General features: G+C 45.5%; 2 protein-coding genes across 4 annotated transcripts in view; both read left to right on the top strand.

Moving 5' to 3' along the window:
- The window catches only part of GLTSCR1L (GLTSCR1-like), an 89,731-nt gene extending 83,248 nt beyond the window's left edge, over positions 1–6,483 (top strand). For all 3 annotated transcript variants that reach the window (XM_011960427.1, XM_011960426.1, XM_011960425.1), the window contains 2 exons: positions 744–846; positions 2,580–6,483. In XM_011960427.1, coding sequence (XP_011815817.1) covers positions 744–846; positions 2,580–3,367 — 891 coding nt within the window. In that variant the 3' untranslated portion in view covers positions 3,368–6,483. The remainder of the gene's footprint in view (positions 1–743; positions 847–2,579) is intronic.
- A 6,270-nt stretch (positions 6,484–12,753) lies between these two features.
- Positions 12,754–16,248, top strand: part of RPL7L1 (ribosomal protein L7-like 1) — a 7,174-nt gene continuing 3,679 nt past the window's right edge. The window contains exons 1-2 of the mRNA XM_011960424.1: positions 12,754–13,552; positions 14,475–14,580. Of these exons, the coding sequence (XP_011815814.1) occupies positions 13,512–13,552; positions 14,475–14,580 (147 nt within the window). The 5' untranslated portion in view covers positions 12,754–13,511. The remainder of the gene's footprint in view (positions 13,553–14,474; positions 14,581–16,248) is intronic.

Raw genomic sequence — 16,248 nt, 5'->3', positions numbered from 1 at the left:
ATCCCAGCACTTTGGGAGGCTGAGGTGGGTGGATCACCTGAGGTCAGGAGTTCGAGACCAGCCTGGCCAACATGGCAAAACCCTGTCTCTAGTAAAAATACAAAAATTAGCCAGGCGTGGTGGCACATGCCTGTAATGCCATCTACTGCAGAGGCTGAGACAGGAGAATCGCTTGAACCTGGGAGGTGGAGGTTGCAGAGAGCTAAGATTGCACCACTGCACTCCAGGCTGGGTGACAAAGCGAAACTCTGTCTAAAAGTAAATAAAATAAAATAATGCCACCAAAGTCTGTAATAATTGTTCTCAGCCAGGTGCGGTGGCTCATGCCTGTAATCCCAGAACTTTAAGAGGCCAAGGTGGATGGATCACCTGCGGTCAAGGGTTCGAAAAGATTTCTAAGATATATTATTAAGTAGAGGAGAAAAAAATACAGAACAGTATATATAGTTGCTACTATTTGGGTACAAAAATAAAGTATATTTCTTTATCTATATACATACACACACACATATATATATAGTACATATATATTGTTATGTGTGTCAGAAATATCTCCAGAAGAGTATTGAAAACTACTAGGCAGGCAGATGTCTCCAGGGAGAGGCACTGGGTGGTAGTGGGTGCACACCAGGGAGAGGCAAAGAAGGGAGGCTCACTTTTCACATGCCCTGTAGCATCTTTTGAATTTTGTACCAATGTGTAAATTATTTATCTACGAAATGACTGGCCTCTCTCTTTTTCAGCGAATCAGTCCCTCTGCTGAAATGGTGATGATCGATAGGATGTTCAACCAGGAGGAAAGAGCTTCCCTATCCCGAGACAAGCGCCTGGCACTTGTAGACCCTGGTAAGAAACATTGCAGTGAAAGTAGCGGACAGCTCCTGCCGTGGTTCAGGGACCATGGGGCCTTTGGGAGTCTGTGTGAACTTTGAGTAAGAAACTTGAAGGTAGAACGTGAATTCTGGGGAGAGCTGGGCACGGTGACTCACACCTGTAATCCCAGCTACTTCCTTCTCCTCTTTGGCCTGCACAGCCAATGTTTGTTGGATGGAATCATCTTTTCAGATTTCAAGTCTACATTCCCTAAAACTCACATTTTAGAATTTGGTGAACAAATCCATGTTCACACTATACATACTCTTTGTTGTTTTGTAGATGTCATCAAAGCTCTATTTCATTTCGATGATTTCCAGCGTTAACACTTTTTCCACTCTTGTGTAACAGCAGTCTGCCTTCCTCCATCTGGACCCTCAGTGTTCTAAATCCTCACGGACATTTCTTTTGCCATCCTCTGGCTCCTCAAGCCTGGTGCAGTTCAGTGCTCACTCACAGACGCAGCTCCTGCATACCCATGGTCCTTCCATATCATTTTGGATGAGTGTTGGCTATTCATTTTGTGGTCTTGGCAAAGTGATACCAGTTTTCTCCTGTGTCTCTAAAGGGATTAAAGTGCTTTCACCCAAAGACAAGTAGCTGTCTTCACCCGGAAAGTATGTAAGACAGATAGGTTTTCTGTTTCCTGGTGTTCATCCCCCTTCCCTGCAAAGCCCCATTCCAGGCCCTTCTGCTCTAAGGAAGAAACCAGGCTGATACCAGGACCTAATTTCTGTTTTCAGGAGGTTTCAATTTATTTTAAATTAGCTGAAAACTAATTTAAAATAATACTTAGAGGCCAGGTGCGGTGGCTCACACCTGTAACCCCATCATTTTGGGAGACCAAGACGGGTGGATCACCTGAGGTCAGGAGTTCAAGACCAGCCTGACCAACATGGTGAAATCCCATCTTTACTAAAAATACCAAAATTAGGCCAGGTGCGGTGGCTCATGCCTGTAATCCCAGCACTTTGGAAGGCCGAGGCAGGCAGATCACCTGAGGTCAGGAGTTCGAGACCATCCTGACCAGCATAGTGAAACCCTGCCTCTAATAACATATTAAAAAAAATTAGTCCGTTGTGGTAGCAGACACCTGTAATCCCAGCTACTCGGGAAGCTGAGGCAGGAGAATCATTTGAACTCAGGAGGCAGAGGTTGCAGTGAGCCGAGATCACGCCACTGCACTCCAGCCTGGGCAACAAGAGCAAAACTCCATCTCAAAAAAAAAAAAAGCCAAAATTAGCTGCACATGGTGGCGGGTGCCTGTAATCCCAGCTACTCGGAAGGCTGAGGCAGGAGAATTGCTTGAACCCAGGAGGCAAAGGTTGCGGTGAGCCAAGATCGTACCACTGCACTCCAGTCTGGGCAACAGAGCAAGACTCCATCTCAAAAAAATAAAATAATACTTAGAGATCAGGACTGAGTGAGGCTCTTTGCCCACCACATTTTCCAATTTGTCATCAAGCATTTACCTTTTCAAAAGGTTTAAGCTCCCCATCGGGAAGCTGGGGCTCCACAGCCTTGGCTGCCTTTACAGGATGCTCTCTCAGGATCAGGGTCCTGCTTCTGCATGTTCCTGTATGTGAAGCAGATGGATTCTGTGAGTGGGCCTGGCTTTGCCCTCAGCACCTGACCCACTGAAGGTCTGCTGTATAGTCTGTACTCTCCCAATCACTCCCTAATGATCTTTTTGTTCCCATTTCCAGAGGGTTTTCAGGCTGATTTCTGTTGTTCCTTCAAACTTGATAAAGCTGCTCATGAGACACAGTTTGGCCGGAGTGACCAGCATGGCAGTAAAGCAAACAGCTCTCCACATCCGCCGGCCAAGGCCCAAGGCAGAGACCGAGCCAAAACCAGTGTGACAGAATCCATGAATCATGACCAGTTTCATCTAGTGCCTAATCACATCGTGGTCTCTGCAGAAGGAAACATTTCTAAAAAAACAGAATGCCTTGGCAGAGCACTGAAATTTGACAAAGTGGGCTTAGTTCAGTACCAGAGCACGTCTGAAGAGAAAGCCAGCCGGAGAGAGCCTCTGAAGGCCAGTGAGTGCTCTCCCGGCCCTGAAGGGCACCGGAAAACCTCATCCAGATCAGATCACGGTACTGAGAGCAAACTCTCAAGCATCCTAGCAGATTCGCACTTGGAGATGACATGTAACAATTCCTTCCAGGACAAAAGTCTGAGGAATTCTCCAAAGAATGAAGTTTTACACACAGACATCATGAAAGGGTCAGGTGAGCCCCAGCCAGATCTCCAGCTGACGAAGAGCTTGGAAACCACATTTAAGAACATCTTGGAACTCAAAAAGGCAGGACGGCAGCCCCAGAGTGACCCCACGGTTAGCGGCTCTGTTGAGTTAGATTTCCCCAACTTTTCTCCTATGGCTTCACAGGAAAACTGCCTGGAAAAGTTCATCCCGGACCACAGTGAAGGTGTTGTAGAAACTGACTCCATTTTAGAAGCAGCTGTAAATAGTATCTTAGAGTGTTAATAGCAGCAGTCCTCCCCTTACCCCACGCGAGACCCCCCCACCCCCACCCCCGCCCCGGACCAGTTACATTCTTTCCTGGCAAAAGCAAATGGAAATGGTCTCCTGTCTCCAGCCTGCTTGATCTTTCATCACAGGTTATACTTTCTAATCTCAATCCTGTTCTTTGTTTAAGAGCAATACTTGTCGTGATTACAGGGAGATCCTTTAGTAAAATTAATCCTTGTTAGAAAGCAGTCTGATAGGCCCCACTCATTTCAAGTGTTATGAAAGTGCTCGTAGTCATTTTGTTTATTTGTTTTGTTTTTTAAAAACACTAACTCAATGAGACCACAGTATACTTGGCCCTTGGTAAAATTTTGACAATCATAAGTCATTTGAAAAGAACAGACTTACTAAAATCAAACGAGACAGATAGAAGCTACTTTTTAAAGAATATCCCACTGCATCTCCAAATTTAGTTTTGGGGTTTTTTATTATTATTATTATTATTTTGGGTTTTTGTGTGTGTGTGTTTTGTTGTTGTTGTTGAGGGGAAGACCACATGCTTCTTCCCCCTCAGCCATCCTTGAGCAGTAAATTGCTGGCTGTGCTGCCAGGGACCGCAGCCCTGGTGGAAAAGCCAGTAGCACATACGCAGGGCATTGCAGTGCTTCCCTGTTGATGGTTCAAGTGCTTTTCTGATGCTTCTGGAGCAAAACCTCATGCTTTTAGGCATATCCATGTTGAATTTCATGTAGGGAATGTTCTGTTCTTAGTTATAGCAGCAAAATTTGAAATAATTTCACCAGGCTAAATAAAGGAAAATGGAAACCAGTTAAGAGGCACAGTGTACAGGGGAGGCCGGGATAGAGCCATGAAGGTTATAATATTAATATGTATATATGTAAAAGCATATATATGTTAACTATTGAGAAAAAACAAGTTTTGCATTTTATAATTGGATATAGTCAACATATGATGTATGTTTTTGTTTGTTGCTGGATTTTGTTTCATTTAACCTCTCCTTGCACCCTCTCCCACAACAAATACCAAGCATCAAAAGCACTTTCATTTGAAAATTATGTTGTAATTTTTCAGTTTAAACTTTAAGGAGACTTTGGCCTTGTTTATGCTTCTTGTCTGAGAACAGTGGTCACCCCTGGCAGCAATTCATTACCAAAACACAGACAAACCAAAGGTAACCAGCTAGCCCACCACTGAAAGGAAAGATCTGAGACATGGGATTCCCATTTGAGAGCCAAAGGATACGCCCTGTCATGATTTCTGTTTGGCCTGTGTTCATATTAGTGAGCATGGCTTATTGCTTTATTTATTTTTATTTCTTGTCAGGGAGTGTTCTCTGTTTTCCTTTCTCGTATACCTGCCCCAGGTTATCCCGTTTCTGTTGTTACCTTTATTCTCAATGTCATTGTAACCATCACTTATCTCCTCTCATTGGGAAAGCTACATGATAGTATTTGTATGCACTCTTCTCCCACACACACACACATGTGCGTGTATCTGAGCTGCTCGGATCCAGAGGTCTTTTTTGTTACAGTGTGTGCACACCCACTCTCCTTCTTAGTGTGCATACTCTCTCATTTATTCTGTTTATCTCCCTGGCTCTGGAGGTGCAGCCACTGGTCTTCACTTTAGTGTGTTGCTAGAATCTGCTTCTGGCTGTCGCCAGCATGGGGATGACCCCCATTGCCATCATGTTGGGCATTTCTTTTCCAGATTGGCCTGTGATGGAAAGGAAGGCTTCTGATTAGAAAACACAGCAACAGAAGACCTATACCCCTGGTGCCCCTGTGTCCCACTACACACAAAAAACCCTGTGAGATAGCCAGTCTTCATAATAGCAACGTACCTTCACCCCAACCACATGCCCCAGCCAATACAAATTGGAAAATCTGGGCCATTTTAGGGTTACCATTTTTTCCTTATTTGTGCCAATGTCCAAGTTGCAGATTTCCCCTTTTTCCTGTATTGTAACATATTAGGTAAGTTGGTTTTGCCAGTTGGTACTTTCTGTTTGGGTAGCCCTGGGGTAACACCCTGCCCTGAATTCCATGATTTCATAGGCTTTTCTTCCCTTAGGGCTCATGCTCCCCTAATTCCTAGCAAGATGATCCCTCCTAATCAAATTCTTCTCATTGCGGAACTTTATCCCTGGAAGCCTTCATGTGGGCTGCTAGTGAGTTATATTAATTACTGCAAATCAGTGGAATTCTCAAGAGACAAGATAAGCTTCATGTACATTTGTCACCTCTCTTTCTTCCCTATCCTGCCCTGCTGTCCCAGTCCTAGCTTTTCTATATACCATCTTAAAGGGTTTTTAAGCCCTAATACTTGTCTAGCAAATGGAGAGCCTAATTTACCAAAATGAAACTTGTAAATTTTTGTGTCATTGTATGTAAGTTTACTTTTTATGGAGGAAGGATTCTAGATAATGACAAATGATGATTATGACATGTATTTTACTCCTGTGATTAGGTTCTACGCACATGGGTCATAACTCGCATGTCGAGCCCCCTCTGGTGAAGGGTAGGAGAGCTCAGCCTCAGATGGCCAGCATTCAGTTTTTCAGGTTCATTAGTCAAAGTTAAGTTTTAGAACTATTTGTACTCAGTCACAAAAATCATTTTCCTTTTTTTTTTTTTCTGTTGTCGTGGAAAAGTGTGAATTTGTTATTAAGCATTTGATTTTCTGTGTCCTTAAGTACTTCCTAAAGATGAAGCAAAATTTTAATCTGGCAATTACGAAAAAGAAATATTTTAGCTCTGAAGGATTTAGTAGATTCTGTTAGATTAGGGAGGCCTTACAGACTGACTTGACTTAAAGAGGACGCGTCACTCGCTTTCAGTGTGGTGTGGGCTTTATTTGCTTAAATACCTTCATTTGTATAGTATGTCTCACTTGAAATTGCTTTGTATACATTTTGTAAAAATATTTATAAAATGTTTTGTAAAAAAAAAAAAAGTATAACAAATTGCAGTTTATTTTGTTATGTTGGATAAATACTGTTAAAAGAAACCAGTCAGTAACTATATTGTTAATCCATGGTTAGGAAATGTTTAGTTGGAGATTACAAAATGAAACAACCATTGCAATACAGCCAAAGATTTGGGAAAATGTGCAACTGTGATTGTCTTGATTTTGCAAATAGGAGTGGCTACTTTTCCCAGAAGAGAAGGGTAAGTGTTCAATGGGAATTCTATTTTAATAGATTTACCATTACCAAAATCTATTTACCCCAGTTAGGGAAGGGATAGGATTTTAATTGATTGGTCTTTCCAAACAGTTACAAATTAATGAAGCTGGTCAGTGAGGAGGTTTGGTCCTGTACACCTTTAGCCTCCATCCCTACTCCTGTCACATAGGTCCTTAGCTATGGAAGGAAAAGTGGGGGTTATGTGAAAAGTCACGTAAGTGAGCCTCACTCTGCAGGAGATTTTCTTCAGTTGTTATGTTTATTTTGTTTCTGCAAGGATAAGCAGAAAGCTAAGTGATAAATGATTTCACATAAGACATATTCCAGAATTAACATGTTTCTCTTTGGATTCAACATATTTGACCAAATTTTGTATTAAAAAATAACTCTGGCCAGGCGCGGTGGCTCACGCCTGTAATCCCAGCACTTTGGGAGGCCGAAGCGGGCGGATCACGAGGTCAGGAGATCGAGACCATCCTGGCTAACACGGTGAAACCCCGTCTCACTAAAAATACAAAAAATTAGCCGGGTGTGGTGGCAGGCACCTGTAGTCCCAGCTACTCGGGAAGCTGAGGCAGGAGAATGGCGTGAACCTGGGAGGCGGAACTTGCAGTGAGCCGAGATCGCGCCACTGCACTCCAGCCTGAGCACTCCAGATGGAGCGAGACTCCATCTCAAAAATAATAATAGTAATAAATAAATAAAATAACTCTGTAACCTTATGTGTAAAATCAGCCCCATGAGGCCCTTTTGAATTCCTGCCCTCACAAGTGTTTTTCCACCCAAATTGTTAGGGAAGCTTCTAGAGATGAAATGTATTTCTGGGAACAAATTGTTCTTTAGGGCCTAGAATCTACACTTGTACTCATTTATGGTTTAATTAGATTCTCCCCTGTGCCCTAACAGCAGTAGGAAATGAAGATTCAGCAGTAATCAGTACATAAATAGAAAGTCATTCTCTAAAAATATTTTAAAAAGGCAACAAAGAAAGGCATTCTCAAATAACTAACAGAATGATATGAAGGGATCTATCTACTGATGTCATGTACAGTGTTACCCTGATGTCAAGCTTCTCTTCTTGCTAAGGATAAATGTGTGTCCAGAATGACATTTTTGTCCCTCTTCAGGCCATTTACAATGGGAGTGCCCCAGGAATGAAGAGTTAAAAGGAAGGATCAGCCGGGTGCGGTGGCTCTAATCCCAGCACTTTGGGAGGCTGAGGCAGGTGGATCACCTGAGGTTGGGAGTTTGACAGCAGCCTGACCAACATGGAGAAACCCTGTCTCTACTAAAAATACAAAATTAGCTGGGCGTGGTGGCGCGTGGCTGTAATCCCAGCTATTTGGGAGGCTGAGGCAGGAGAATCACTTGAACCCCGGGGAGAGGCAGGGGGTGAGCCGAGATCGCGCCATCGCACTCCATCCTGGGGAACAAGAGCGAAACTTCATCAAAAAAAAAAAAAAAAAGGAAGGAAGGATCATCTGGTTGCTAGGTTAGGATCTGTTTCTGTTCCCTGGAGGCATGCCCGGAGGAAAAACAGGCATCTTCTCTTAAGATGGTTAAAGCCCTCAGCTGTGTGTATGGGAGGACACATTCTAGGAAAGGGGGCCCTAGCACTTCCTAATGCAGAGAAAGTTCCAAGTTAATTACTGGGGGAAAGGTAAGGGGAAATAAAGAAACCTTTACAGTGTGGGGGCACTGGAACAGCATTGCTCAGGCAGGGCTCTAGCTGTGCTGTTCTGAAAGGGCTAGGCCCTGGGATTCAGAGTCATGCCCTGCTTGCAGCCTTGTGTGTGCTCTCCAAGACAGAGGAGGACCTGTTGGGTATCCAGCTGAAAATGATGATCACTAACCAACAATATTACTTGAGCAGTTGACTGCTGGCAGACACTGTGCTAGACATTGGGATATACAGATAATTCAGGCATGCTTTCTGCTTTCAAGGGGCTCACAGTATACAGGGGGAGCAACACACAAATATACATTACATTTGGGAACTGACTGGAGTGCAGGAGAGAAGAAAATGGGATGCTATAATTTTTCTGGACTGGGCATGTGGCTCATGCCTGTAATCCCAACACTTTGGGAGTCTGAGGCAGGAGGACTGCTTGAGGCCAGGAGTTCAAGAGAAGCCTGGGCAACACAGTGAGACCTGTCTCTACAGAAAAGATAAAAATTAGCCAGACATGGTGGCATATGCGTGTAGGCCAGGAGGCTGAGGCCAGAGGATGGCTTGAACCGAGTTCAAGGCTACAGTGTGCCATGATCATGCCACTGGACTCCAGCCTGGGTCACAGAACAAGACCCTGTCTCAAAAAATAAAATTCTTCTGGACTGCCACGATAAATTGCACAGATTGCTGCAATTTACATTTCCATGCCCTGGTTCTTAGTATTTTCCTGAGTTATACTTGAGAAAAAAAATATGATACTTTCTGTAGTAACAAAGATAAAAGACTTTATTTTTTTTATTTTTATTTTTTTCCAAGATGGAGTTTCCCTCTTGTTGCACATTGCCTCTTGTGCAGTGCAATGGCGTGATCTTGACTCATCGCAACCTCTGCATCCCAGGTTCGAGCGATTCTCCTGCTTCAACCTCCCGAGTAGCTGGAATTACAGGCGCCTGCCACCATGCCGGCTAATTCTGTATTTATAGTAGAGATGGGTTTTCTCCATGTTGGTCAGGCTGGTCTCGAACTCCCAACCTCAGGTGATCGGCCCGCCTTGGCTTCCCAAACTGCTGAGATTACAGGCGTCAGTCACCGCGCCAAGACTTTTGTAACTAAATTGTTAGTTATGTGGAGAAATCTGTTTCAGTATATTCACAAATATCAGGAGCACATACGTAGTATAAAGTGGATTCTGTAATAGGAATTGCCTGTCTGCACTGCTGCAGGTAAAAGACCTTTATAAGAAACCCAGGACGCGTGTGGTGGCTCACACCTGTAGTCCCAGCACATTGGAAGGCTGAGGCAGGTGGATTACCTGAGGTCAGGAGTTTGAGACCAGCCTGACCAATATGGTGAAACCCTGTCTCTATTAAAATTACAAAAATTAGCCAGGTGTGGTGCACCTGTAGTCCCAGCTGCTCAGGAGGCTGAGACAGGAGAACTGCTTGAACCAGAAAGGCAGAGGTTGCAGTGGGCCAAGACCACATCACTGCACTCCAGCCTGGGCGACAGAGCAAGACTCCATCTCAAAAAAAAAAAAAAAAAGAAAAAGAAACCCTAATCTGTATTACTCTTGGGTATGTGCTGGAGTCTGACCTTTGAAACCAATTGCAAAGGCAAGAAGATGCTTGGGAAAAAATTACTTCTATGACAGTCAAGGAAAGCAGTGCAACTGGGTGGGCAGAAAGTACCTTTGGCAGCAGAATGTGGAAATGGGTTCTGGTACCTCATCTATCACATAATCATGTATCTTCATACAACTTAACTCTCAGTCACCGTGTCCTTGCCCATCAACTAGGAAGACTGGTCTCGGCCCTCTACTTCTTAGGGTGTAAAATGTGTTGTTACTAAGGGCGGGCATGGTGGCTCACACCTGTAATCCCAGCACTTAGGGATGCTGAGAGGCGGGCGGATCACCTGAGGTCAGGAGTTAGAGACAACCCTGGCAAACAAGGTGAAACCCTGTCTCTGCAAAAAAAAAAAAAAAAAAAAAAAATCCAGGCATATTGGTGGGTGCCTGTAATCCCAGCTAATCAGGAGGCTGAGGCTGGACTATTGCTTGAACCCGGGAGATGGAGATTGCAGTGAGCCAAGATCGTGCCACTGTACTCCAGCCTAAGTGACAGAGCAAGACTCTCAAAAAAAAAAAAAAGTGTGTTACTGAAGACATGCAGACAGTAAAAAGAGCGTGGCCGGGCACAGTGGCTCACGCCTGTAATCCCAGCAGTTTGGGAAGCTGAGGCGGGCAGATCACCTGAGGTCAGGAGTTCAAGACCAGCCTGGCCAACATGGGGAAACCCCGTCTTACTAAAAATACAAAAAATTATCTGGGCATGATGGCACATGCCTGTAGTCCCAGCTACTCGGGAGGCTGAGACAGGAGAACCACTTGAACCTGGGAGGTGGAGGCTGTAGTGAGCCAAAATTGTGCCACTGCACTCCAGCCTGGCTGACAGAGCAAGACTCCATCTCAAAAAAAAAGGAAAAAGAGACCAGGTGCGGTGGCTCACACCTGTAATCCCAGTACTTTGGGAGGCCAAGGCAGGCAGATCACCTACGGTTGGGAGTTCGAGACCAGCCTGACCAACATGGAGAAACGCCATCTCTACTAAAAATACAAAATTAGCCGAGCGTGGTGGCACACGCCTGTAATCCCAGCTACTTGGGAGGCTGAGGCAGGAGAATCGCTTGAACCCAGGAGGCAGAGGTTGTGGTAAACCAATATCGCGCCATTGCACTCCAGCTTAGGCAACAAGAGCAAAACTCCATCTCAAAAAAAAAAAAAAAAAGTAAAAAGAGCCATATTCCATTATCCCTAAATAATTCAGAAGTTTGGGTTTGTCTGTTTTGCTTTTAGTCTTACCTGCTACATACTTTCACCTTCCTACCCCAGCTTTCTTGTCGATCCTCAAACTTGAGGCTGCTGCCCCTCACCTGTCTCTCCCTTTCCTTCCCACTTTTGCTACCTTATGCCTGTTTTTCATCAGGATCAAAAGCTGTTGTTCACGTGGTCTGCCTCAGCTCCAGGTTCATCCACTGCTCTCAGACTAACCTCTTTCCTACCTGCTTCCCGATAACCCCTTGTCACTCTCAGAACACAAGCAAGGCTTGAAGCAAAATGAAGCTGATGGCAAAAAGTGTCTTAATCCAAAAAAGAGGATGAAGCAGATGGGAAATTGCCGATAGAGTTCCCCTTACGGTGTGTTGGGTGTGGCAGCTTTGCCTTAAGTAAGAGTAGGATTCCAAATAATCCAGAAGTGCAGAGAATACTGAAATAAATTATGCACAGACATGTTAGGAAAGAGATTCTGGTACCAATTCAGAGAGAACCACAAAAATCCAATTACTTACAGAGCTTTCTTTTTATTTTTTTACTTTCTATTTTATTTTATTTTTTTCTGAAACAAGGTCTGGCTCTGTCACCCAGGCTGGAGTGCAGTGGTGCGATCTCTGTTCACTGTAACCTCCACCTCCCAGCCTCAACCCATCCTCCCATCTCAGCCTCCCAAGTAGCATGACTACAGGTGCACACCACCATGCCCATCTAATTTATATATATAGATTTTTTTTCTTTTTTCTTTTTTCTTCTTTTTTCTGAGATGGAGTTTCACTCTGTCGCCCAGGCTGGAGTGCAGTGGTGCAATCTCGGCTCACTGCAACCTCCACCTCCCCAGGTTCAAGCGATTCTCCTGCCTCAGCCTCCCAAGTAGCTGTAATTACAGGCACATGCCACCATGCCCAGCTAACTCTTGTATTTTTAGTAGAAACGGGGTTTCACTATTTTGGCCAGGCTGGTCTCGAACTCCTGAGCTCGTGATCCGCACGCCTTGGCCTCCGAAAGTGTGGGATTACAGGCGTGAGTCACCGCTCCCAGCCTTTTTTTTTCTTTCTTGAAACGGAGTCTCTCTCTGTCGCCCAGGCTGGAGTGCAGTGGTGTGATCTTGGCTTACTGAAACCTCTGCCTCCCAGATTCAAGCAGTTCTCCTGCCTCAGCCTCTGGAGTAACTGGGACTCCAGGCACGTGCCACCATGCCTGGCTAATTTTTTGTATTTTTAGTAGAGACGAGGTTTCACCATGTTAGCCAGGATGGTCTTGATCTCCTGACCTCATGATCTGCCCGCCTCGGCCTCCCAAAGTGCTAGGATTATAGGCGTGAGCCACCATGCCCGGCCAAGATTTTTTTTTTTTTTCCTGAGATGGAGTCACTCTGTCACCCAGGCTGGAGTAGAGTGGTGCAATCTCGACTCACCGGAACCTCCGTCTCCCAGGTTCAAGCAATTCTCCTGCCTCAGCCTCCTGAGTAGCTGGGATTACAGGCACCCACCACCACACCCAAATAATTTTTGTATTTTTTTAGCAGATATGAGGAAGGAAGGATCATCTGGTTGCTAGGTTAGGATCTGTTTCTGTTCCCTGGAGGCATACCCGGAGGAAAAACAGGCATCTTCTCTTAAGATGGCTCTGTCGCTATGTTGGCCAGGCTGGTCTCAAACTCCTGACCTAAGGTGATCCTCCCGCCTCGGCCTCCTAAAGTGCTGGGATTACAGGCGTGAGCCACCGCGCCCGGTCTGTATAACGGTTTTAGATGGCAAGGAAGCAAGTTGTAGTTTTCAGTCCAGCAGTAATAGTAACAAACATAGTGCTGACAGACATTGCTAAACGCTTTACACTTTACGCTTTATATAATCTCCTGTAATCCTCGTAACGCCATTAGGTAGACCTATTATTACTGTATACCCATTTTATGAGTAATGAAGCCGCAGTATAGAGGGGTTAAATAACGTGTTCAAGGATCCATCGACGGAGCCAAGCAGACGGAACCGCAGCTACCTGTTTTACCACTCCAAGTCCTCAACAAACACTTCCACCTACATGTGACAGCCAAAGCCATAGCCTCCAAATTTTTCCACAGAGCGAAAAGGTTTCGCTCAATTTGTCTGTCTTCCTCCTCAGAGACGCAGCAGAGCCGCGCCGGAAGTGCGGCGCCTTTGCTAGAGCGGACGCCATAGGTGCATTGTGGGAAGTACTTTATTGTCCACAGCCAAGCTGCTTGTGATGAAACTGTAACAAGAAAAGGGCTGGGTTTTGAAAATGATACAGGCTCTAAAAACCCTGGAAGCGCTGCAACTTTTGGCAGGAATCGGGGTTAGGAGGACCTCAGCGGCTCACTGCCGCTAAGTGAACGCTGACTGTCTGGGTCCTCCAGCGTGAGTTAGAACAGACGTCTCTATGGTCAAGGAAACAGAGCGAGTGCTGTCTTCCCCATGTGTTGGGGTTGCGCATGATCAGTAGCTGCACCACTAGAAAGATGGCGGAGCAAGAGTGAGTGGGGCTTTGAATATGTGGAGTTGGGTGTTGAGTATCTGGTGCCATCCACGGTGTTTATGCCTCGGTGGCGGATTCCTGTGGGCTCTAGGAATAGAAAAGGCCACAGTTTACAAAGGGTGGGGTTGAGGAGCCGTAGCGCTGTGGCGGAGGAGGGAGGGGACCGCGGTCAATTTCGGGTTATCTAGAGAGGCGAGGATTGACTTCAGGCAGCGGGCTGGAGTGCCACAGTTGAATTCACCCAGCCTGACAAGTATTAACCCTGCAGATAGGTCTGCACCCACTCCAACCCCATGGGATTTTACTAGATTCGTCGCTGCTAGTGTCTATGAAGAGCTGTGGCAGTGAAAATCCTGTTAACTTACAGGAACGCAGAGGCTAAAGGATTCATTACTTTTCGAGGCATTGGGGATGAGTGAATATTAGGGGTACATTTTGAGGCCTGGAGTCAGAAACCGCAGGTTTCAGGGGAATCTTTCTTCAGACACTTGAAAACAGTAATGTTCCCTGAAGCCCAGGATATTGACTTGGTTTGGAAATCCGTTGAATGTTCGTTTTCTTTGTTGTTGTTGTTTTTGTTTTGAGACGGAGTCTTGCTATGTCGCCCAGGCTGGAGTGCCACTGTCGCGATCTCGGCTCACTGCAACCTCCGCCTCCCAGGTTCAAACGATTCTCCTGCTTCAGCCTCCAGAGTAGCTGAGATTACAGGCGTGCGCCACCCCGCCAAGCTGATTTTTTATTTTTGGTAGAAACGGGGGTTTCACCATGTTGGTCAGGCTGGTCTCGAACTCCTGAACTCAGGTGATCCCCTCCCCCCACCTCGGCCTCCCAGAATACTGGGGTTATAGGCTTGAGCCACCGCGCTCAGCCAAGTGTTCGTTTTCTAAATGTTATCTCTGATCTCAATTTTCTCTATCAGGCAAAGAAAAATCCCTTTGGTTCCAGAAAATCTGCTGAAAAAGAGGAAGGCTTATCAAGCCCTCAAAGCCACCCAGGCAAAGCAGGCACTTTTGGCAAAGAAGGAGGTAATGGTGGGGAACCAAGATAAAGTAATTAGAATTTGTATTAGGTGAGTTTTATCCAGCATGTGTTGGACTACATTTGGTATTTACAAGCTCCCCGCACAGTTTGACAAACCAGGTATAGTTGCCTCTCAGTGTCCTTAGGGGGTTGGTTCCAGGACTCCCACAGATGCCTAAATCTGAGACTGCTGAAGTCCCTTATATCAAATGGTTGTAGTATTTGCTTATAATCTGTACTCCTTCCTACTCTTTCCGCCTGTGTAATTTAAATTCTCTCTGGATTACTTAGTAGCTTTTTTTTTTTTTTTGGAGGCAAGTGTCTCACTGTGTTCTGGAGTGCAGTGACACAGTCTCGACTCACTGCAACCTCTGCCTACTGGGCTCAAGCAATTCTCCTGCCTCAGTCAACCAAGTAGCTAGGATTACAGGCATGCGACTAATTTTAGCTAAATTAGCCACCACACTCAGCTAATTTTTTTTTTTTGGAGACGGAGTCTCGCTCTGTGGCCCAGGCTAGAGTGCAGTGGCCGGATCTCAGCTCACTGCAAGCTCTGCCTCCCGGGTTTACACCATTCTCCTGCCTCAGCCTCCTAAGTAGCTGGGACTACAGGCGCCCACCACCTCGCCCAGCTAGTTTTTTGTATTTTTTAGTAGAGACGGGGTTTCACCGTGTTAGCCAGGATGGTCTCGATCTCCTGACCTCGTGATCCGCCCGTCTCGGCCTCCCAAAGTGCTGGGATTACAGGCTTGAGCCACCGCGCCCGGCCAGCTAATTTCTTTTTTAATTTAATTTAATTTTGTTTTGTTTTTGAGACAGAGTCTCACTCTGTCTCCCAGGCTGGAGTGCAGTGACGTGATCTCGGCTTACCACAACCTCCGCCTCCCGGGTTCAAGCAATTCTCCTGCCTCAACCTCCCAAGTAGCTGGGATTACAAGGATGTGCCACCATGCCCTGCTAATTTTTGTATTTTTAGTAGAGACGAGGTTTCACCATGTTGACCAGGCTGATCTGGAACTCATGGACTCAAGTGATCTACCCACCTCAGCCTCCCAAAGTGCTGCGATTACTGGCATCAGCCACCCCACACGGCCACCAGCTAAATTTTATATTTTTAGTAGAGGTGTTTTAACATGTTGGTCATGCTGGTCTCAAACTCCTGGCCTCAAGTAATCCACCCACCGGCCTCTCAAAGTGCTGGGATTACAGACCTGAGCCACCCTGCCTGGACTGGGTTACTGATAGTTAATACAGTATACATAATGTATTTTTAAAATTTGTATTACTTTTTACTGTTATTTTTCATTTTTTCCCCTGAATTTTTTTTCTTTTTTTTCTTTTTTAAGAGGTCAGCGGGGCGCAGTGGCTCACGCCTGTAATCCCAATACTTTGGGAGGCCGAGGCAGGCGGATTACTTGAGGTCAGGAGTTCGAGACCAGCCTGGCCAACATGGGGAAACCCCATCTCTACTACAAATACAAAACATTAGACGGGCACTGTGGCATGTGCCTGTAATCCTCCTAGCTACTCAGGAAGTGAGGCAGAAGAATCGCTTGAACCCGGGAGGCGGAGGTTGCAGTGAGCCGAGATTGTGCCACTGCACTCCAGCCTGGGCGACAGAGCAAGACTCCATCTCAAAAAAAAAAAAAAAAAAAGAAAAAGAAACCCTAATC

Source organism: Colobus angolensis, unplaced genomic scaffold (assembly GCF_000951035.1).
Source record: "Colobus angolensis palliatus isolate OR3802 unplaced genomic scaffold, Cang.pa_1.0 Scaffold51, whole genome shotgun sequence".
Taxonomy (NCBI): Eukaryota; Metazoa; Chordata; class Mammalia; order Primates; family Cercopithecidae; genus Colobus; species Colobus angolensis.
The sequence above is the reverse complement of the archived record's forward strand: the minus strand, read 5'-3'. Positions and strand labels throughout refer to the sequence as shown.